General features: G+C 49.7%; 1 protein-coding gene across 1 annotated transcript; it reads right to left on the bottom strand.

Moving 5' to 3' along the window:
- Window positions 1-820: 820 nt before the first annotated feature.
- LOC311320878 (DENN domain-containing protein 5B-like) lies at window positions 821-23630 on the bottom strand (the record flags this gene model as incomplete). Its single annotated transcript, XM_084452746.1, has 21 exons — window positions 821-1004; window positions 1785-1947; window positions 5335-5461; window positions 6774-6856; window positions 6988-7172; window positions 7708-7826; window positions 8063-8208; window positions 9178-9299; window positions 9765-9893; window positions 10389-10464; window positions 10612-10690; window positions 11049-11195; window positions 11471-11590; window positions 11722-11806; window positions 12145-12295; window positions 14280-14511; window positions 14690-15199; window positions 16845-17032; window positions 17171-17879; window positions 18638-18747; window positions 23522-23630. The coding sequence occupies 21 exons, from the start codon at window positions 23628-23630 to the stop codon at window positions 821-823; spliced, it is 3774 nt and encodes a 1257-aa protein (XP_084308872.1).
- Window positions 23631-24177: the final 547 nt, after the last annotated feature.

Genomic DNA, 24177 nt, shown 5'->3' with positions numbered 1-24177 from the left:
CATCAAGTGTAACCTAACCCTATAAACAAGTCATGGAGAATATATATATACTCCATGACTATATATATGTTAGTTTCATAAGGTAATAAACAAATCTGTTAATACAGTATGGAACATCTCAGTACAGGTCCTGTCCAACATCATGTCCCAGAGAGGAACCAAGACCATTCCATATGTCATCTACCAGGAGAACTGGAGCTATACTGCAGATCCCACCACAGACAGAGACTTTAACAAATATTTGGCCATGCATGAATAAGATTCAGAGTTCCAGTGTAAACATAGCAGCAGCATGAAGGGAGAGGGTGTTGGTGGTACTAGAGGGTTAGGTTCCAGGTGCCAGGTGAGACTGTAGCAGTGTGATGAGTAACATAATATCACAGTGTTAACAAGCAGAAGAAAACAAAAAACAAATAAATAAGACAACATGACCAGTTCCATCAGAGAACAAGGTAGTCCGCGCCAGTGGTTGCTGTGCTCCAGCACAGCTGCTGGCCACTCGACCTCCTCAGCTGGCCACTCGACTTCCTGTCCTTCAGTGATCAGCTGGTCAGGTCAGACCAGACAGCTGGGCTGCGTCTTAATAGTGCGCCATGACTTCCTTTTCCCTCCTCTTCACTGGGATGGATCTGAAAGCATTGAAGTGAAAGGTATTCCAACGCTGGGCCTATTGACTACACAGTCCGGTATGAGCCGTCCACTAAGGAGACGACGTGTGGAAGGAGAGACAGTCCACACTATTAAGGGAGAGCCTTCAGCAGTTTGTGATGGAGACTGTGGAGGGGTCGGACTCCGAATCCCACAGTCCTTAGTGGCAGGGTTAGAGCTCCACCCCCTTGACCAGAGCCGTCTCCAAGGTGACGGTGAAGTCCTGGAGGGAGTGCAGGAGGCGAGAGAGTGCGAGCACGGCGGGCCGATCCCTGAGCAGGGCGCCCTCCTCATACATGAGTCTTGTCAGGGGGCACTCCAACAGCAGGGGGAGCCACTGAGCCAGCAGCTGGTCCCTGCCAAGGCAAACAGGTCAAAGGTCAAATAATGGTTCTGTCAGAGAGGCTTTAATGCAAGGTCCCTGGTTCTGTCAGCACAGTGAAGACAACAGACAGAAGATAGGCTGTGACTACAACAGTATCATCATTCTCACTAAAAACCAAACGCCACAAATGTATAGTTGAAAAAAAAGTTGAGGCTGTCATGTTTGCACTATTTCTTTTCAAAACCAGCATGAGAGCCTGTTTTTTATACCACTAGCACCCATTGTAATCATTTTTAATTTTCTTTCAACTAAGATTGCCCTCCTAGAGCACCTGTTGTTGTATTGGAATACCAAAAGTTCTCCTGGGACTCTTCACTACCAAGGTTTAGAAGTACCTGATCTAGTTTTTAGTCCTCAAGCCACACTGGGTGATTCTGCTGTGTGAATACCTCCACCAGAACCCTGCACAGAGTGATGTAAATGGGTCACTCAGTGAGGGCCAGAGAGACCAGCAGAGACCAGGACAGACTAGTTCTGCTGCAGGCCACCAGCTCTGGGCCTCAGGGGGAGGACGTGTGTCACTCTCACCGACCCACCATGTCCACCAAGGGTCAGGGGAGCCACAGGTTCTGATAAGGGCAACACAGTTCTCAAAATGCAGGAGAAGTAATCTATGAATTAATTAGTTAACCCTAACCCTAATCCATGAGAGACTGGATACATGGCAGCAGGACAACTAATCCATGAGCCATTGGATACTAGTCTCCCCCTGCTGCTTGAACTTTGACCATTTTAACCCCTGACCTCTCACCTGAGTCCCAGGCACACCAGCAACTGGAACTTGCCCTCCTTGCCGATGTTCCGTGGGGCTGCGTTGATGGCGTTGGCGTAGCGACACAGCGAGTCACAGTGTTCCATCGACCCTCGCAGGTCACCCATCTGATCGGCTGTCTCCATGGTTACTACCACCTTCTCTGTAGGAGAGAGTTGCCATGGTTACAGTACGGTCAGTGGAAGTCACTGTGGTGCAGCAGAGATGGAACTTAACATGCAGATCTATGGCCCCACCCAGCAGTAACCTGGCCCTGCCCTGCAGTAACCCGGCACTAACACTTATCCTTACTGCAAGCTATCAAAATCTTGGCATGCCCCTTTAAGATTGACTGCAGTACTTCAGGACCTTGATTGATTTAGTGTTTAAAGGACTACTTCTACTATTATTACTACTACAACCGCTAACACCACTAGTACTACCACTACTACTACTATTGCCATCACTACTACTGATACTATCATTACTACTACTGCCATTACTACCACTACTGCTTCTGCTACTACTGCTGCTGCTACTACTACCACTACCACCATTAATACTACAGCTACTGTACGACGACTACGACTGCTGCTACTGCTACTACTACTACTACTACTACTACTATACTACTACTACTACTATTACTAGGCTACTATTACGACATCACTGCAGCTGATAAAGAGCTTCCAGACACGCTCAACACCTTCTATGCGAGGTTCGATGCACTGAACACGGGCACCCCAGTCAAGGACCACAGGGAATCTGAAAATACGGTCCTACAACTATCTGAGGCTGAGGTGTGCAAGTCCTTCAGGAAGGTGAATGCTCGCAAAGCTGCTGGACCTGACGACATACCACCCTGAGTCATCAAAATGTGTTCCACACAGCTGGCTCTTGTCTTCACGGACATCTTCAACGCACAATTGTCACAACAGGTGACCACGTGCTTCAAGATGACTACAACAGTGCCAGTACCAAGAAAACTCACTCCAGTGGTCATGAAGTGCATGGAGAAACTAGTCATGACACATCGACACCATCATACCAGACTCACTAGACCCACACCAGTTCGCTTACAGAGCCAACATGTCTGTGGATGATGCCACTGGCCCTACACTACACACTGGAGCACCTGGACAAGAAAAACACCTACGTCAGGATGCTACTCATTGACTACAGTTCTGCCTTCAACGCCTTCTTCCTCACGGACAGACCACAGGTGGTGAATAGGAATTAGAATAGGAAGCAACACCTCATCCACACTGAACATCAGCACGGGTGTCCCGCAAGGCTGCTGCCTGAGCCCCAGGCTGTTCTCACTGTACACCCTCGACTGCTCAGCCAAGCACAGCAGCAATCGAATCATCACGTTGATGTAGATGACACCACTGTGATAGGCCTGATCTCCCCCGATGACTCATCTGAATCGGCCTTCCTCCAGGAGGTGTCAGACTTAGTAACATGGTGTCAAGACAACAACCTGACCCTGAACACTAGCAAGACAAAGTAGATGATTGTCTTCAGGAGAGGAGGACAAAGCCACCCCTCCGCCTCCATCATGATCAATGGGGAGGAAGTGGAGAGGCTAAGTCACTTCAAATTCCTAGGGATGCAGATCTCTGATGACCTGACCTGGACACACAACACAGAGTCCATCCTAAAAAAGGCACAACAACGCCTCTACAGTGCCTGCAGAGATGGGGCATGAGCACACAAACACTTGTAAACTTCTACCACACACATCATTGAGAATATCCTGACTGGAGGCATCACAGCCTGGTACGTCAACACCACTGCCCACGACAGGCATGCCATCCAGAGGGTGGTGAAGACAGCGCAGAAGATCATTGGTGTGGGGCTCCCAGCCATCGAGGATCTCTCCAACCAACACTGCCACAGGAAGGCCAGCTACCAGCTACCACCTGTTTGCACCATCTCGACGGAGAGATGGAAGATGGCTGAGAATCATGTCCGTGAAGGAGAGGTTCCACAATAGCTTCTTTCCCGAGACGGTGTGCAAGCTCAACAGCCAACAGCTGCAGTAGACACTGAAGACCCCCTATTGGTCAGACCCCCTCCCTTCCTCCCTGGACCAACAACTGATCACTTAACACTTGAACACTTGAACCAACACCTGACAACACTCAAACAATTGAACACTATGCACAGCTGTATACTTGAACGTTATTTAATTGCACTGCCTACATCATGGACACAGTCAGTCATCCAAGAACGGATGGGATAAGCAGATGAAGATGATACTGCTAGACAATGGATCTTATGGTAAATTGCCAGTTTGGGAACCTTTCAATAGCTGAATCCCAATCTGAGTGCGCAAATAACCCTTGCGGCCCCTCGCACTTGTGGCCTGAGGCCTGAGCACTTAATTGACGTCAGCTGGAAGGGCCAGAGGGTGCAGGGCTGTGAATTAAACGGGACAGCACTTCCAGCGGCGTGCCAACGATTCCCAAGCCAGTTTAGCTCAATGCCCCTCCCACTTCGTTTTCATTGGCTGCACGCAGAGGCTGCTCTGACGCGCTCCTCAGCTCCGCTCGGCTCTCCAAATTGAGAATTTAAATTGTTTTATTTAAAATTCATGTTAGGTGGGATATGTTTGCATCATGTTTGCAGATTTCAAGATAAATGTTGTAGTATCGGCAAATGTCATCATTTATGTGTGATGCACTCGGATCATGACTCGGATGCACTCAAGCACTGTGTCACATGAGACGCGGTGGACTGTGGGTATTTTCTGCTCCTAAGTCCGCGAAATTGCGGACTTTCGGTAAATGCGGTTAAAGCGCAAAATGGCGGCAGTGGCGCACTTGTGGACCCAGCAATTCCGTTTTGGGACTCCCCTGAGACCTTGTGGACTTGGCGGGAACGCGCATGTAAGGCCACAAGGCTGCGAGTGCTCTGCACTTTCGCCTAAGTGCGCGATTTGGGATTCAGCTAATGTCTAGCTGAGTACCTAGGACTGGAATGAGGAACTGATTAGCACTGATAAGATACTGCAAGGACAAGCGATTACAAGAATTCCAATGTACCTGTACTCGTACTTGTTACACATGGCGAATAAACTTTCTATTCTATTTTATTCTACACTGTACTTCAAACATTATAAATCATGCAGGGGCAAGTTTGTAGAATCTACCACTAGATGGAGACAAAGATCAAGATATGGTATTACTGCTAGGAAGGAAAAACAAGTGTTCAGTGGCTGGATCTTGCAGATATCGACAGAAGTTATGCACATCCTGGAAAAACTTTAAAAAAACTGGTGCTGGACGAGAGTATATCCAAGTAAAAGAAAATGATGTCCGCACACAGTATAATGTCTCTGTCCCTGCTTTATTCACCCCCAACTAATGCACACAAGTAACGTTTCGTCCACAAGGGCTTCTTGTGGGCGAAACGTTACTTGTGTGCATTAGTTGGGGGTGAATAAAGCAGGGACAGAGACCTTATACTGTGTGCGGACATCATCTTCTTTTACTTGGATCTTGCAGATACACACACGCACACATACACACGCATACACACTTACCCACAAAATCCCATATGAACACACTCCTCTGAAAGAGGCGGTTGGACTTGAACCTGTGGAGAAGGAAATGCTGGAGGGAGTGGACCAGCCCCCCCTCCCCACACAGCAGCCCCGTCAGGTGAGCCCTCTGAGAGGAGAGACCATGGACCAGGACGACAGGAGAGACAGGAGGAGGAGAGGCGGGAGGAGAGACAGGAGGAGAGGGGAGGCGGGAGGAGAGACAGGAGGAGAGGCGGGAGGAGAGACAGGAGGAGAGGAGAGACGGGAGGAGAGAAGGGAGGAGAGGGGAGGTGGGAGGACAGATGGGAGGAGAGACAGGAGGAGAGGGGAGGTGGGAGGAGAGACAGGAGGAGAGGAGAGGCGGAAGGAGAGAGGAGACAGTTAGAGAGGAAGAGAGACAAGAGCAGAGACCATGAAGGTATTGCATCACACAGCAGGAGAGACAGGAGTTTTGAATCAAGTGAAGCAGTACAGTAGTTTGACGTGAAGCAACAGTTGTACATTCATCTCATTCATTGATAAACCTTGATAATTGCAGTCTTATGGGCAGGAGGTTCTGGTACTAACATCATAAACCCTGACAGGAAATGACACTTCCAGTTCAGCTTTTCCCTAGTGTGAATGATATACAATAAAAGGCAAAAACGCATCAAGCATTTTCTTTGGTGCTCTGACGTATAATTGCATAGACACTATTCAGTGACTATTCAGTCACTATGTCTCTCATTTCTAGTTCACGGGGGGCTGTGTGAATCTGCCTGTGCTAAGCAAGACGCAACAGATTAGGTTGAAGTGTCTGCATTGTCCTGAGGATGCTTTAAGTAGCACTGATAGAAATATTATCACAGCACACTGGAGGCTTTTTAAAGGGATAGTTGGTGGAGGCCTGTTAAAGGGGTGGGCGGTGATTCATCAACAGCCTTCACAGGGCAGGAGAGGTTCTGCAGGTTCTGCTGTGTCATCTCTCCTCACCAGACCAGACGGGTCATAAAGCTGATAGCAGATATCATAATATCTGAAAGAAGATATTTATTTAGCCAAGTAGGTTTGCACCTACGAGAAAATGGCCTTGGTCTGTTGGTACATGACAATAAATAATAATAATAATAATAATAATAATAATAATAATAATAATAATAATAATAATAATAATAATAATAAACAGTGCAAGAACAAGACAGGACAGTGCAACATACAATAACGTAGTGATATAATACAATACCATCTACAAAAATGTTCAAACTACATAACCTCCAGACCCAGACTAAGGTTAAACACACCCAGACAGACTGACAGATCTTCTCTTTAGAGATCATTCCTGCGCTACATTATTTTCTCTATTCAAGATAACCAAGATTTTTCCCTCTGTATGTTTTACTCCCTGACAACAACAAACCCACACTCACACCCGCCCGCCCCCGCCCCCCTGCCCCCCCCACCTCAGTCTCTGGCTGGTGGAAGTGTTTGACCAGGTTGTTCACCGCCTCCCTCACGTCCTCCTCCACCTCCTCTGCAGTCATTCCTGAAACAGAGAGCAGAGGAGGTGGAAGAGAGGGATTAGTGATTATTTGTGTGTGTGTCTGTGTGTGTGTGTGTGTGTGTGTGTGGTGTATGTGCGTGAGGTGTGTGATAATGTGTGTTCTCCATCCTTACTGCTGCGTCCTCCCAGTGCTCCCAGTGCTGTACGGCCGCTCTGAGGGGGTGAGCCCAGCTCTGGGGCCGTCCCTGCTCCCTTCCCAGAATCCTCCGCTCCCCCAGGAGACACCAGCTGGCCAATCAGAACCCTCTCCAGGCTGCCGTCACCCACACCCTTCCCCAACCACTGACCACAGGGGAACCTGCGAGGAGAGAGGAAAGGAGGGAGAGGAGGGAGGAGAGGGGAGAGAGGAGGAGAGGGGAGAGAGGAGGGAGAGGAGCGAGGAGAGAGCAGAGGGGAGGAGGGAGGAGAGGGGAGGAGGGTGGAGAGAGGAGAGGAGAGGAGGGAGGAGAGAGGAGAGGAGGAGAGAGGAGAGAGGAGAGGGGAGGAAGTAGAGAGGAGGGAGGAGAGGAGAGGAGAGAGGAGGGAGAGAGGAGAGGAGGGAGGAGAGAGGAGGGTGAGGAGAGGAGGAGATTGGAGGAAGGAGAGGGGAAAGAGGAGGAAGGAGGGAGAGGAAGAGGGAGGAGAGGGGAGGAAGTTGAGAGAAGGGAGGAGGGAGAGGAAGAGGGAGGAGAGGAGGGGAGAGAGGAGGGAGGAGAGGAGAGAGAGGAGGGAGGAGAGACGAAAGAGCAGTGAGCTTTAATTTTCAGAGAGAACAGACACAATCCTCAACCAACCTGGTTAAAGTCAATCCACCAAATAATTCTATTGATAATAATTCTATTACATCAGCTCACCTGTAGGAGTGTCCAGTTATCTGGTTATGCACCATGACACAGTCCACCAGACACTTGGCCAGCAGACCGGAGTTCTCCTGACCCAGCTGCAGGGTGCTGAGACGCCCCAGGTTCTTACACTAGAACACACACACAGGAAGCAGCGTGAGAACAGGTCGGTGCCGTCTGCATCGTGGCGCCGGTTCTGTGCGAGTCCACCCGGGAATCGATAACCACCAACTCGCCCGACTCCTACTACTAGTAGTGGACGAAGTTCCCCAGAGGTCAGTGTGAGTTCGTGAGAGGGAATGTGTCTACTAACGTACGTTTATAAAAGGACACTTCCTGTTCCTGACAGTGAGCGGGAGGAGCTGACCTGGAAGAAGATCTCCTGGCTGTTCTTGGGAGTCTGTCTGACCCCTGAGTCCCCCAGCTCTCCCGACACACAAACCCACGGGGCCACCGTTGTCATGGGGATGCTCAGCTTCTTCATGGGCACGATAACCACATGGTACGGGATGTCTAGACGGACAAACAGAGCCAGGGAAAAATTCCAGTATAAAAGTTTAAAAGTTCAACATATATGTATACTGGTAAACAAGGTTCATAGCAACATATTTAAGCAATAACACATGAGAGGGAGCGCTTTATCGCGGTTATTGGCTGCGGCATGAATCCTGTTGTCCCCCTTCAGATCCGAATCATGGGACAGATCCACAAATTAAAACAAAACTTTGAGCGAAGCCAGCTCCCCTGGAATGCACCAATCCTCCCGCCTGCTGCAACCCAAGGGGGGAGCCACAGAACCATTTCGAATTGTTATTGTTGTGCTAACCGGCTTGTACATAATGTTTTTATTTTTTTGTGAATCCCTTACAGTATGACATCTGGCTACAGGGACAATATTTGAAAATTGTCCATTTGACTAATTAATGTGTATTGTCCCTGATCAAATCAAATCACATTTTATTTGTATAGCACATTTCATACACAGAGGAAACCCAGAGAGCAAAGGGGGGTGGGCATACAGTAGGTCCCACCCCTACATATTCCAGAGGGAAGCAAAAAAACAGTTTCACCGGGGGGGGGCAAAAAGGTGAGCTGTAAAAATTATTTCCTGACCTCTCTCAACGAGACAATCAAGCAAGCTCCTGGACAATGTTTGTCTATTGACTACAAACATTTACAGAGCAATAAACATGGGCTAAATACTTCATAGGAGACATGACTATCAGTAGAGTATACAAATAGTTAGAGATGTTGCCTACATGGTAGGCCATTAAGGTAATCATATGATCAATGAATAAATATAATGAAAAAAGTATAAAAGTATATACAAGGTTAAAAGTTCAACACCAGTTATAGCAAAGATGATGTACCGTAGCTGAAAATAATAATTTTTGTCCTTATAGAAGATAAAAAGAGATTGAGTGATTCCGGGACAGGCTGCTGAGGGTTCAGGGTCAAAGGTGAGGGGTTAAGGGTACATACCGATGGAGGTGAATGATGGTGTGAAGCAGAGGTAGTCCACGGTGTTGAGGGACAGCAGGTGGAACAGGAACTGCTCCCTCTCCTCCTCACTGAGCAGGAATGCATGGGGAGCATACAGCTGCCTGGCAGGGATACACACACCCATGCATGCGCTGAAGAGAGCCGTAAGGCTGAAACGTTCATCCTGCCTGTCTAGTATGTTGCTGTGAAGCAATAAAGCATCCATTCTTTGGAATTTGTGAGTGCTGGTCCCTCTACCACTTAAAGATACCCACACCCACACACAGGAGGTTACACACACACACGGTTACACACACACACACACACACACACACACACACACACACGGAGAGGGTAATTGACAGATACACACACACACACACACACACACACACACACACACACAGAGGGACACACACACACACACACACACACACACAGAGGGTCACACACACACACACACACACACAGGGAGAGGGTTACACACACACACAAGGAGAGGGTTACATAAAGACACGCACACACATGCACGCGCGCACACACGCAAACGCACACACACTCATACACACACACACACACACACTCACCTAACTAGCTCTTGGTTGGCTAGCAGCTGTTTGAGGTGGTGGGAGAGCAGCTTCTTCTCCAGAGCCAGATGGACCCAGACCCGCGCTCGGCCCACTTCAGTCATGTCCACACCCATAGTCTGGACCACCCTGGGGGACCTCCACACTGTTAGATCAGGACCCTGACGCTCCAAACATTGTATTCAAGTAAGACAGCAGCGTTATTCCAGTGTTGGGTATTCTATACCCACTGTTTGGATACCCATACCTACACTACTCCTCAACCAGAGACCACAACACTGACTGGTCAACACAGCTCACATGCACCTCTCAAGGCTTACAGCACTATGATGCGAATCAGTTAGGATGGATGATGGATGGATGGATATGACAGATAGATATGACAGATATGATATGAACTTGAATGTTCCCCGTGGGGGGGACATTTGGGCGTTTCAGCAGAGGGAAAGTACAGCATAGGTTGGAATACAGAATATACAAAGAAGTAAATATACATAAAAGAGAGAACAAGGAGAGAACAAGGAATATATACATATAGTTGACATCCATCTCATTGTTATCACCACCCCTCTTGCACCCCCCCCCCCTCCTCCACCCCACCGACGGTGGGTGGACCCTCATTACCTCATATCCTGTAGGAAGGAGCCCCCCAGAAGCCCCGCCCCCTTCTCCAGCCTCCTCTGTTCCGACCCACTGGACACTAAAACCAGGAGAGATGATGCTGGGTCAGACCTGGTTTATAACAGTTTACAATGCTTCATAGGTGGTTCATAGTGGTTTACAATGGGTTATAATGGTTGTGAAAAAGATTGAACTAAATCGTGGTTGATACTGAATGAGAACTGACCTGGGGACTGTGCTGGAGATTCTACTACTGGCTGGGTGGCCTGATAGTGGAGCAGGTGGGACCACAGAGCAGATTTCCCCTGGATGGAACAAAACACTGTCAAACACACTGACTGGGGGAGGGACTGACTACCCGGGGCTCCAGTAGGGAGGGGGCCCTTGAAAATCCTGGAATTTGTTAGGATTGACAGGGGTGGCAAGTGTCACGCATTGAGTGGGGGGGTAAAGAAAGAGTCGTCCCGTGGGGGGGTGGGGGTGGGGGTTGTGTCTAAGTGAAAAAATCTCAGGTGGGGGGGCTCACAGAGAAGGGTTAGGGTTGTTAATGTATAGGGCCCAGAATTTTGTGCAACGCCCCTGTGTGTGAGTATATGAGTGTGTGTGTGTGTGTGTGTGTGTGTGTGTGCTTGTCCACGGTCCATGCATGCGAGTGCTCCTGACCTGTTTGAGCCGTAGGCCGTGTCCCCAGGCTCTCTCCAGCAGGTCACAGAGGCCGAGGATCAGCGTGTTCTCCAGCAGACCTGTGATGCTGGCCTCGCCTTGCTCCACGCTCTTCTTCCCCATGCGCTCCAGCAGCATGCGCTTGGTCTGCACGGGACACACACACGCACACACACGGACACGCACACACACGGAAACGTACATGAGGGCACATACGCGAGCACACACGCATACAGACACACGCACACACACATGCTTGTTCGCACACAAACACAGAGTCTACCTCATTGACAGAGCTGGTATGTTTACTACACTACATTAAATGCAGCTATTGTAAGTCGCTTTGGATAAAAGCGTCTGCTAAATGACAGTAATGTAATGTAACATTTGTCAGAGCAGGAGCAGGGTGGGAGACCCCGTACCTTGTGACGACACTCCCTCAGCAGCCCCTCCACGAGCTCCCGCTGGGTCTGACTGACGGCTGGGGGGGAGGGGTCCAGCAGCCTGGACTGGCACAGGCTCCGCCTTCCTGCTGTGTGTTTCTATTGGACGACCCAACAAGATCCCCAGACAAGGATGAGTCGTGCGCCGATTCTCACAACGCTGGGTTCCGTTGTCTGTGTTAGGGCACGTGAGTGTGTGCGTGCGTGTGCGTGTGTGTGTGTGTGTGTACCTCTCTCTGGTCATTGTCCAGCTCTGCTGTCTCAGAGCGGGGTGATCTCTCAGTCCTGCGAGTAGCTGTTCCACGACTGGACCACCTACAAACAGGACAGCATTCAAACACAACCCAAAACTCATGAACTCATGGCTGTATAGCTCAGGAGGTAGAACGGGTCGTCCAATTCTATCGTAGGGTCGCCGGTTCGAATCCCGGCTCCTCCTGACTACATGTCGAAGTGGCAAGACACTGAACCCCAAATTGCTCCCAATGAGCAATTTGCCGCCATTGGTGTGTGAATGTGTGTGTGAATGGGTGAATGATTGTAAAGCGCTTTGGATAAAAGCGCTATATAAGTGCAGTCTATTTACCATGAACTGTGTGTGTGTATTATCTCGTAGTGCATTGAGTATGGAGGGATGTAGAGGTTATCCTCACCTGTTGGTGTGGTGTCCCTGTGCCAGCACGTCCGCCTGCAGCTTAGGGAAGCAGCCTTGCTGGTGGCGGCCCTGACCGATCCGCATGTCCAGCAGGTGGGGGTGGATGGCTGTGTGGTCTGCCTTCAGCAGCCGCCTCTCCAGGGCCTGGGCTGGGGAAGGAAGCAAATCCAGGTGGGGGGATGTGAAAGAGGCCTACTGGGGCAACCTGAAAAGGAGGCTGGGACCTGCGTGATTACATTCTCATCTCACAGTGAATAAGCTTTGTCTATTCAAGTTGAATGTTGTTTGGTTGTTTTGTCCGCATGGTGCCGTTTCTATACATGGCCCTGTCTGGACTTGAACATTTTGAATTGAGTGGAGATGAAGAGGGCTGGAAAGAGGTTGACTGAAAGAGTGACTGAAGCAAGGCAAATGAGAGAGAGAGAGAGAGAGAGAGAGAGAGAGAGAGAGAGAGAGGGAGATGGGGTGAGGGAGAGCGAGATAAAGAGAGAGGGAGAGAGAGGGGGCGAAGGAGAGAAAGAGGGAGAGAGAGACGGAGAGAAAGGCGGAGGCATAGAGAGACGGCGTGGTGCAGTCGCTGTGGAGTGGTTGGCAGAACTTCAAAGCAGAGTTTGAGGCATTCATTATAACACACACTGTACAGTCTTCCTCTCTACCCCCCCCCACACACACACACACCTCCATCCCCTACCGCTCCTCTTCTCCCCAATCCCCCCTTCTCTCCTCTCCCTCCAAAGCTCCTCTTCCCTCCTCCTCCTCTCTTTCTACCCCTCCAATCAGTCTCTTTCTGAGTATTTATTCTCTTTCTCAGATTGTTCATTTCATCCTCTTCTCTGTCTGTGGAGGCACACCTCCTCTGGGCTCAGTCTTCTCTTAGAGGACAAGAGAGACTGATGGGAACAGAAAGAGATCCAGAATATTAAAATATACGGAATATAAAATAGAATAATAAATTATATACAGTATATGGCAGTAGCTCAGGAGCTAGAGTAGCCGGTTCCCGGTTCGATTCTAGTTCCTTCCGGCAGCGTGTCGAAGTGTCCTTGGGTAAGACACTGAGCCCCAAATTGCTCCCAATGAACAGGCTGCACCTTGCATGGCAGCTGCCGCCATTGGTGTGTGAATGTGTGTGTGAATGAGAGACTGAATGAGCCATTGTAAAGCGCTTTGCAGACACTCATAGACATTAAGGGGGGCGAGGGACCCTGCCTCTTTCGCCTCTCATAGAGAAGTGCCTTTTTTCTGCATATTTATAAATAAATTCCTGTTGCATAGAGCCTGATCTGCTGAAAACAGATTTTGATTGAATCAAAATATCAGGTTGGAAAATAATGTTAGCCTACTCCCGCGTGATGCCCTACCTAGGCTACCCTCTCTATTGTGCAAAACAAACGCACCTGCACGCAATAGGCACTCACTCACTCACGCAGAATAGTCGTGAGAGTCAGTCAGTCGAGTAAATATCTTTTTGCGGCAGACACAGGCATGTTACAGGTATGTGGCCATTGGCTTACATTAGTAAACATGTTCATTTTCGTTTTATAGTGATATATTGATGTGCTTTATCTTTTGCTAGTTCTATCCCTAATGCGTGAATCAGTCTCTCTCTTTTTCTCTCTCCCTCATGAGTTTTAATGTTGTCTTAACATGGTTACTAGTTAGCTAATAATGTAGCCTAATATTAGCTAGGCAACGTCATCTCTCTCTCTCTCTTTCTCTCTCCAATTAAAGAAAATAGGCTAAATGTTCTCTAATATCACCATTAAACAGTAACAGTGCAAATTTGATTGTAGGCTTCTAACATAACCATTCATCATTCTACTGGACTGCTGTAGGGCAATGCATCTTCATCACAGTGGCAACCTACACACCTACTTTGTTTATTAATTTATTACTAAATACATATTTTGCTAATTAAGGTAAAAATGTATTTTTTTGACTTTCGCCTCTGCCCCTCTAACATCCAGTGCACGTCCCTGGTGCTTTGGATAAAAGCGCTATACAGTATAAGTGCACTCCATTTACCATTCATATATATATATATATATATATATATATACACGATATATCAACACCAGAAGGTGTAACATCTCATATGCAGGAGGAGGAGCCTGGTCCTCTGACCACACCCACCTGACTCGTGGAGCATGGTGCACTTCCTGTAGCGACGGTTGCTGGGTTCCTCGTCCCCGGGGTCATACAGGCGTTCCCTTTCCAAGCGCACGTCGAACACACGCTGCAGCGGCTCCGTGTGCGCCCCGCGAGACGCCGCCTTCGCCTCCACGAAGCGCGAGAACATGGCCGTCTCCAGGAAACGAGACAGGAAGGGCAGGTGGGGCGCGGGCCGGGCCGACAGGAAGGATGCCTGACACGACAAACACACGAGAATGTAAACACACGCACAGTGAACAGCGTCCGGATGTCAAACCTATTCAAGTGGCGTACAGTTAAGAGATCATCACAGTGAGTTTACGGACAGATACAGCGACTGTAGGCTGTCGTCGCGGTAGCGACTGTGCTGATGGCGAGGGGAGGGTCTCTACCTTGTGGAAGCTGCTGGTTACCTCCCGGCTGCCGAGCCGGGACTCCAGGTCAGGGGCGTCGCGGACAACAAACTCCTCGTATCGGCTGAACATCACCACGAAGCGGCTCGCAAGCACCTCCCTCAGCTGCACGGTCAGCTTGGCGGACCTCAGCTCCTCTTCCTCCTCCTCGAAGGCCTGTCCCAGGCTCCTCCCTCCCTGCGTCGCCCCGCCCCCTCCGCCATCACCGCCACACCTCCTCATCAGTGCCTGCAGCCGCTCCAGCATCGCCAACTGCTCGCCCCCCAGATTCCCGTTGCGGCGGTCCTCCATCAGGTCCTCCAGGACCAGGCCGCTCGGGCGGGGCGGGGCCGTGGCGGGCTGGGTGGCGGCGCCCCCCTGTGGTGGGAGGCCGAAGCGCTGCAACACCTCGCTCAACTCCTGGACCAGCTCTGCCTGGTCGGGGAACGGGGGCAGGCCTTCGGGGGGGTCCACGTGGTGGTGGTCGATGTCTACAAAGCACAGGTTGGCCTGGGGGAGGGGCCAAGGAACCTGGCGTTAGATCTGGAGGGAGTGGACTGAACAGGGACTAACGTCATAATACTGGATGAGACCGACAGGCACTAACATCACCGTGGTCTCAAAGGACTCGTATTACATAAACTACAACAAAAGCTGAACCCATGAACGATGTTTATTTTGAGAATCGGTTCCTCAGCAGCACTCCTGCAGATGAGGCGAGGGGAGGCGCAGCTCTGGAGGGCCGCAGGGCCAAGCAGGCAAACATCCAATTAAGATCAGAGAGAGAGAGATTTACCAGCTTCACTGGCTGGCCGGGAGCTCCCAGCCTGCTACGCATCAGCAGACAGCAATCAGCAGGTCATTACACTCACCACTCACACACAGGGAGAGACCAACCATAAAACACCTCTGCTGATCAGTCATTCATTTAGCCAACGGGAAACACAGGATACATGTCGGGGGATGGGTGGACAGTAAGCTGTACTGATGGCTAAGCAGATGAACGTTAAATAGATACAGAACATTTGATAGATTAGACTGACAGATTAGATGACAGGCAGCATGCCACCCAGGGCAGTATGGGTAATGGAGGGAGAGAGGCAGCAGGAATGACTGTCCCTCCATCACCCTCTTCTTCACCCTCCTCTTTCACCCTGTCTCCCGTCCCCTCCATACGTCTCTCCTCTCCATCTCTCTCACCTCCAACACATCATTTCTCACCACCCTCTCTTCCAATCCATTTTCTCCATCCCCCTCTCCTCATCTGTCTTCCTCTCCTCCTCTCCATTTGAAACGACGGACGTATTCACAAACAGTGGAGAAAAATGAGTCACCGTGAGACATGTGGAGACAGGCTCAGCTAGCTGATGTCCTCTGGCATCATCAGAGAGGGACTGTCCGTCTGTCTGTCTGTCTCCCTCCCTGTCTGACCGTCAGTCAGTCTGTCTGCTTGCATGTCTGTCTGTCCTTCCCAGTGGTTCATTGAAGACCAGTAGTTGACGAGAGTAGTTAAGAGACGCACCCGACTGAAACTCCACGGCCAGAGTTCACGGGGAAGAAACGATAAATCTTTCAAATAACACCATCCCCTATCCACATCACCATGACAACATGGTAAGCAAGCCCACCATGATGCAGAAGCGACTGTGTATCCTGACATATTCTGTAGCGCAGGCCCTGGGTGCTATTTGAGAGACATTCAAGCCATTAGGATGTAGCCGGTGCTGTTCTATGCATTTGCATCATAGAGAGAGAACATGCAAGATGATTATAGATAATCCTTTCCAGGACATCTACTATACATTCTGTGCTGGGAGCTCTGCTGTGTGTCCTCGGTCATAATATATATCCATCCTCTCACACACACAGACATTGCCTATTCTTTATCTTCATTCATTATTATCATCATTTTAAAAGACTATGAAACCAGTTCTCTTGGTCAGTGCAACTACGTTTGATAACTTGCCCTACAATTGATTCTTGCTGTGAAAGTATGTCTCTCTGTATTGTCTGTTATGTTTCTTTTATTGCTATAACTTTGTTTCTGCTGCCTTCTTGGCCAGATCGCTCTTGAAAAAGAGATTTTAATCTCAATGATGCCTATCTGGTTAAATAAAGATACAGTTACATGCGGCCCGGCGCGCTGCGCTATTACCTCATGCGGCAGGTGGAGCGAGGACCTCTGCGCGGCCTCCCTGCGCTGGAGGCCCAGGAGGAAGGGCACCGGGGCGTCCAGCAGGTGGTGAAGAGCCACCGGGACGACAGGCAGGTAGACGTGCTGCCACTGGAACGGGAACAGCAGGGTGGTGACGCCCTCCGCCACCGTCATCAGACGCTGGTAGTCTGGTAGAGACAGGACAGGTCAGGACCGAGGAGCGCCTCTACCGGCAACCCCAAACAACATGACCAAATCATGACCGGATCGCGTCAGTTGGATTTAACGTGGCGGCTTAGCCTCCTCTTCCTCCTGGCCCCTCCTACCTTGCGAGAAGAGCAGGACCTGGGTCTCCAGCAGTGTGCAGGTGAGGAGCTGCACCAGGTTGTCCACCCCCAGCAGGGAGAAGGCCTCTCCCAGGGGGAACTCCCCCAGCGGGAGCTCCTCGGGGCCGGGCCGCTGGCACACGATGGGCCCCTGGACGCCGTGGAAGCGGAGGGAGTGCCCAGGCGGCGGCAGGGGCACCTCGTGCAGGACGTTGTGGATGTAGCTCTCCAGGGGGAGGGGCGGAGCCATGGGGGACACCACCGCCTGGTGCAGCTGGGACAGGAAGTGGCGGGAGGCTTGCAGGAAGGGGAGGGGCGTGAGGAGGCATAGGGCCTTGGACACGTACAGGGTCTCCCTTGTCTGGTCGTAGGAGCCGGCGCAGCCAAGACAGGCCACGCCGCCGGCCAGGGAATCAGCGTCCGACTCTTCCATGCTGCTGGCCAGGGAGTCCATGCTGGAGGAGGAGGGGGAGGAGGCGGAGGAGGGGGAGGAGGAGGAGGAGGGGGAGGAGGAGTGGTGCTCAACGTGGTGCATCTGGTGCAGGGTGGTCATGGCGGTGGTGATCTGGCCACTTGTTACTTCCTCATAATACATGTGGACGAAGCCATAGCAACGCGATCCGTCGTCACGGGCGATGGTGAAGGAGTGGAACTGTGGCTTGCGACTGTCTGTCTGCGTCCGGAATGACAGACCCCTGGGCATGCAAAGCTGGAGAGAGAGAGAAAGAGAGAGAGAGAGAGAGAGAGAGGGGGGGGAAGGGGGGGGGAGGAGAGAACAGAGGTAGGGAGGGAGAATGGATAAGACAGGTTGACATCTCTTCACTAGGCTACAGATTCAAATCTCTCTAATCTCTCTATAAAGGTGATATTCAGACAGACCAGTGTGACTGGCCTCAGAAAAGCCCGTTCTCAAACAGTCAAAGCTGCTGTGGGAACATGAGATGCATTTGGTACAAAGTGCTTGTGTCACAAGCTGCGACTCCAAGAAGTTAATCTAACTGCTCCTTAGTTCATCTAAATCAGATCTGAGTTTTGGCATGTTCCTCAGCCAGCTCTGTAGCCAGATATCAGAGCAGAAGAAGCTCTTGTATTTTCTCAGCAGAGGAGATTGTTTAACTGTCCTCAGAAAGTTCAGGTAATCATGTAAACTCATATGGTGGTGAGAATTAATAAACCCCAGATTCACTGCATTTAGCACCGTCGGTAGGTTTGGTGAAGTACCGTTTTGCCCTGTCCGCCACTATGCCTCCTTCCTCAAGAGACAAATAATAACCATGTGAAGTCATCGCCTGTCACCAGCAGCTTGGTCATGATTAGGAGACGGATGCCAGCTGCGTTGGCTGATTTATGAACCAAAGCGTCTCCATGGATTTATGAAACGAATGCGTTACATAGCAGCACCATTTGTCCATGAGCTTATTGATATATCGGTACTGACCCAATGACCTGATACCCATCCCTACTCACCATGTTGACTGCATCTCTGTTGAATGGACCTCTGTCTGGGCTGTCTGGATAGTGGGCCAGAACCTTGGACTTGAAGGACCTCTGGATGGGACTCTGCTCCAGTCCCTCCCCTGAGAGAGACAGAGAGAGATGGAGAGAGAGATAGGGGGGGGGGGATAGGGAGAGAGAAAGGGGGAGAGAGAGTGAAAGAGGGAGAGAGATAAAGAGAGATATCTGTCAGCAGAATATAGGGACACTGGAACAGGCATAGGTGACCTTCATCGCTGCATAAACAGAATTCATATCAGTAAGACAGGATGGGAGACAGGCTGTGCCATCAGACAGGCACCAGCTCTGCCTCCTATGTCACCCGGAAACACATCACATGACTGGGCTGGACTCCCCCGCACCCCCCCGGCGGACAGAGGGGGGAAGAGTAGGGGTCAATCTACAGCACAGGAGGGGAAATGGTAGAGAGAGAGAGAGGGGGGGAGAGAGAGAGGTGTGACAGTAGAGAGAGAGGGGGGAGAGAAAGAGGGAGACAGAGTGGGTGCAGCACTGAGGGGAAGCCCTGCTAGCAGTTATATAACCAAGCTGATTGCCATGGCAACAGCCCAGCACCCGACTCTGTACGTACAACCCCTCACCCTAACCCTCTACAGCAGCAGCAACACACACACACACACACACACACACACACACACACACACACACACACACACACACACACACACACACACACACACACACACACACACACACACACACACACACACACACACACACACACACACACACACACACACACACACACACACACACACACACACACACACCTTTTCCTGTGACCTTGACGTATTGCCCCATCAGCCTGATGCATAGCCTCTCTGTCTGCTTACTGTCAGCTTCTAGCTCCAGTTACAGACTGGAGTGTATGTGTGTGTGTGTGTGTGTGTGTGTGTGTATATCCTTATATCATTCCTCTGCTTGGCATTCAGCAGACCTTCAGCATCATGGAGATAGAAAACCTCTCACATCTTGATCTGTTCTGACGCATGGACATTATACAACACCCTCCCACCTAGGACCCTGAAAGAAGGAGGGAAGAGATCAGGAGAGAGGGAGGGAGAAGATGAGAGTAGGAGAGAGGAGAGAATGAGGGAGCAGGTGAGGATTCACTGCGCTGTACTTGTACTGGAACAGGAGGGGGTGGGAGTTGCTATGACAACATGGGAGGCCTAGTGTTGACAAAAACAAAGAGACCCGACTATGGGCCAACTAACTGCAGCTATCCAGTTCTGGTCTCCTGATGGAGGTACATGACATCCAGAAACACAGTGCTTTCATCCTAGACACCCTAGGGACCAAACACAGCTGAGAGAGAGACCTTTGACCTTAAGTAATCCCTTTATTGGTGCAATTAAATTAAGTTAAAATCAAGGATCAGGCCATTTCACAACATAAACATATAAAATATAAATAATAACAAAAAACAAAAAAAGCTGAGAGAGAGACAGAGAGCAAGGAGCCTTCAGTGTAATCACCTAGAGAAGTAAGTTGCCATGGTAGCCATGTCGGTTACTGCTACTAGTAACAAGGAGGAGGATGAGAGGAGATGAGAGAAGAGGATAGAGGAGGAGAGGACAGGAGAGGAGGAGAGCAGAGCTAACAGGAGAGATGAAGAGCAGGCAGGCAGAGAGGAAGAGGGTTTGTTTTGCTGTACAGATGAAAGCTTAAATGTTGCCCTGTGGTTAGGATGTGATCACCATTCCACTAACAACGCCTCCACAGTAGAGCAACTACAAACGCCAGGCATAGAGTGTAGCTCAGGTGGTTCTGTGTGAATGATGAACATCCCTTTCTGGACTAGGCCGGGGCTTTAGCTCATCGAGTTAAAAAGATCTTGAGCTCTCTAGGTTTGCTTCCCGCCTGGTTACAATGGTAAAGGGACTGCACTTGTATAGCGCTTTTCCACCTTAGCGGCACTCAAAGCGCTTTACAATGGCCTCTTATTCACCCATTAACACACCAATGGCGGCAGCTGCCATGCAAGGTGCTAACCTGCTCATTGGGAGCAATTCGGGGTTAGGTGTCTTGCTCAAGGACACTTCGACATGTGGACAGTCGGAGCCGGGATTCGAACCACTGACCCTTCGATCATTGAATGACCCGCTCTACCAACTGAGCTACAGCCGCCCCAATGACAAATAACGGCCTACAGCTCCTCACATGAAACACTGCCAGATCAGGACTTCATTCCGCACTGCTCCACCGAGTTCACCCCACCAAGCCAGTGTTCCGGAACAGCCCAGTGTGGTTCTGTACCACCCTGATGTCATTCCCTCTGACCATCTCCCGAGAGCTGCAGGGCCGAAGCCCTGGAGCGCTGGCATTCCTGCTGGGAACGTCATGTGAAATCTAATTGGGAGGCAGAATCACAGAGGCTTCTATTGAGAGGCCAACAACAGCTCTCTGCAGTCATCCACCCATTACATACACACACACACACACACACACACACACACACACAAACACACACACACACACACACACACACACACACAGCACATGAAAGCATAGATTCTTAAGGCTCAGCTGACAGACGTACAGTGATTAGTGTTTGTATGGTGTATGTTGATGTTTGTATTTCTTTATGTGGACCCCAGGAAGACGTTGCTACCCTGGTGGCAACTAATGGGGATAAAATTGAACAAATAATAAAAAATAAAAAGTACAGTACAGATGCACACAAGCCAACATATATTACAAATTGACATGCATTTCAAAGAAAGAGCACACACGCATCCCTGAAAATCATTCTGGAGCAGGGATGAGCTGATGCTACTAAGCAGAGCCAGCAGCAGACAGGCAGTACCACTGTCCTGACCCAGCACTGCAGAACCCCTGACCCTAACCTTGACCCTACTACAATGTAACAGGTGGGGATCGAACCACCAACCTTCTGCATGGGAATCCAAACATCTATGGTCAAAGAGGAATTCTCTGAGATTAAGGGATGGTATTTGTGTTTTTCACTGGCAGGTAGGGTAGTAGTCACTAGTCCGTTTGTGTGGACCTCAAATTTTTTTTAACATATTGTCCTGCACCAGCGGAAGGTGGGTGTGCTTAGCAACCCTACAATTTCTTGAAATTGGCTACTCACAGCAGCATTGTCCAACGCAACCCCTGGCCTCTCCCACTCAGAACAGCAGAACTAGGCCACTGCTGATAACGGCAGTGTCACAGTTTGATGAGCAGATGATTCTGACGTGGTGCAAGTTTTCCTTCTTCTGTTACTAACACACAAAGGCTTAACTGTGACGGATGGTTAAACGTTTAAATTTAAATGTTTGGTCCCTGGAGACGCTCCATGTGACTGAAGGTTCCTCTGCTTCAAACACCGTCGCCTCTGTCTCAAACACCGTCCCCTCTGTCTCAAACACCGTCCCCTCTGTCTCAAACATGTCCCCTCTGCTTCAAACACTGTACCCTGTCTCAAACACCGTCCCCTCTGTCTCAAACACCGTCCCCTCTGTCTCAAACACGTCCCCTCTGTCTCAAACACGTCCCCTCTGTCTCAAACACGTCCCCTCTGTCTCAAACACGTCCCCTCTGTCTCAAACACGTCCCCTCTGTCTCAAACACGTCCCCTCTGTCTCAAACACGTCCCCTCTGTCTCAAACACCGTCCCCTCTGTCTCAAACACCGTCCCCTCTGTCTCAAACACCGTCCCCTCTGTCTCAAACACCGTCCCCCCTGTCTCAAACACCGTCCCCTCGGTCTCAAACACCGTCCTCTGCTTCCTCTCTGTGACTGAGTGCTCTGTTCTGTGATTCTAATCTGACAATAACAGAGAGGCAGTGGGAAGAGGATATGTTTCTTTTATTCTAAATGTGCACACATATGCAAGGCAAGCAAGCACACACACACACACACACACACACACACACACACACACACACACACACACACACACACACACACACACACACACACACACACACACACACACACACAGACACACTCAAACTGTATGCTCACACACGCGCTTGCTCACCTGACCTGAAACACCTTAGCTTCTTTGGTACTGTCTGGCAAAGTGGGTCATGGAGCTATCCCAACATCACACATGACTACAGTGTCACAATGTTATTCACGCTTTCTTGTCTCTGTAGGTCTACTGTACGTTCAGTCATCATTATTGCTGATGCAGCAGTGCAATGTAGCTGGTTGCTGTCAACCCTCCCACTCTTCAACCCACCGTCTTAGATCATCTGTTTCAGAGAGCTATGGGCTAAGCGATGGCTGGACACAGCGCTGGTAATTCTAAAGAACTGTCCAAGCCGATTTGGTTTTATTCCATCCCTGTTGGTGATGATCATCAAGAGACGTGGGCTACAGAACATAACCAATGACGGTGTGTTGACGTAATGTAAAATGTAAAATAATCAGCTTAATTAGATGTGGGAATGCATAATTTAAACAACTAGGCTGTCTTATACCATCTATCTATCCCCATGCCTAAATCCCTGTCGCGCGAAATTGAACCAGTAGGGCAATACAGCAGCTAAATTAAAATATTTACATATTAGGCTACATTATAACAATTTAGTAGGCAACATAATTCAAAGGCAGTGACTATTCTTACGGCAGCCGGAAGTAGACCTACGGATTTCAAGCATTAGGTTGGTCAGGGTTAGGGTTGGTTGGTCAGGGTTAGGGTTGGTTAGGTTTTGAAAGCAGAATTTCCCAAAACAAGATGCAGCGCCGTACGAATAGCGGGCGCGTCTATTACGGCCGAAGACTTGTGCCTCATTCAAAATGCAAGCGCTTTACACAATTATGTCCTTCCTGGACAATGATAGCATACAATGAAATGTCACTGTATTATAATCTGAGGCCTACCTGCTAATTCGTCGGGCTCCAGGCCAGTCTCCGTGTCAATCCCACATACAACGAAGTAGTGGGCGAAGCGGCACGCAGCCGATCCCGTGCCCGGAGTAACCCCGTTCATCCTCGGTGTAAATGCCGCTCGTTACGCCTCTATTTATCACGCTGGGTTTCCATCGAAGATACGAGTAAACGAGAACAAAATAAATTCAATGGCCGCGTTCTTCTTCTTCTTCACACGAACAACAACTGTTTTGATGCGATGACTGAGCTCCTCAGTCCTCTAGGCTAATTCAAGCAGTGATTCAGGCAGCGCTCCTCCGTGTTTTGAAGCCCAGCTTCTCTCGCGTCAGTAGTCTACCCATTGTTCCAAAAGGGGAGGGGGAGAGAGAGATGAGAACATCATGGAGAGATGATTCCGATAAACCCAGGCTTAGGCTGGCTATTGCATTCCGTTTTTATGCTCCACATATCTGGAACAAACATCCAGAAAACTGCAGGTCTGCTCCAACTCTTAGTTCTTTTAAATCAAGACTGAAGACTTTTCTTTTTGCCACTGCTTTTTATTAATTCAAATAATTAGTCATTCGTACACTGCACTGTAATTTGTATTCTTGTATTTTTTTTCCTGCTTTGTTTTAAATGCCCATTCATAATGGGGTTTTTTTGCA

This window comes from Borostomias antarcticus, assembly GCF_949987555.1.
Source record: "Borostomias antarcticus genome assembly, chromosome: 18".
NCBI lineage: Eukaryota > Metazoa > Chordata > Actinopteri > Stomiiformes > Stomiidae > Borostomias > Borostomias antarcticus.
Note: the sequence above shows the minus strand (reverse complement) of the source record. Positions and strands in the feature narration are given on the sequence as shown.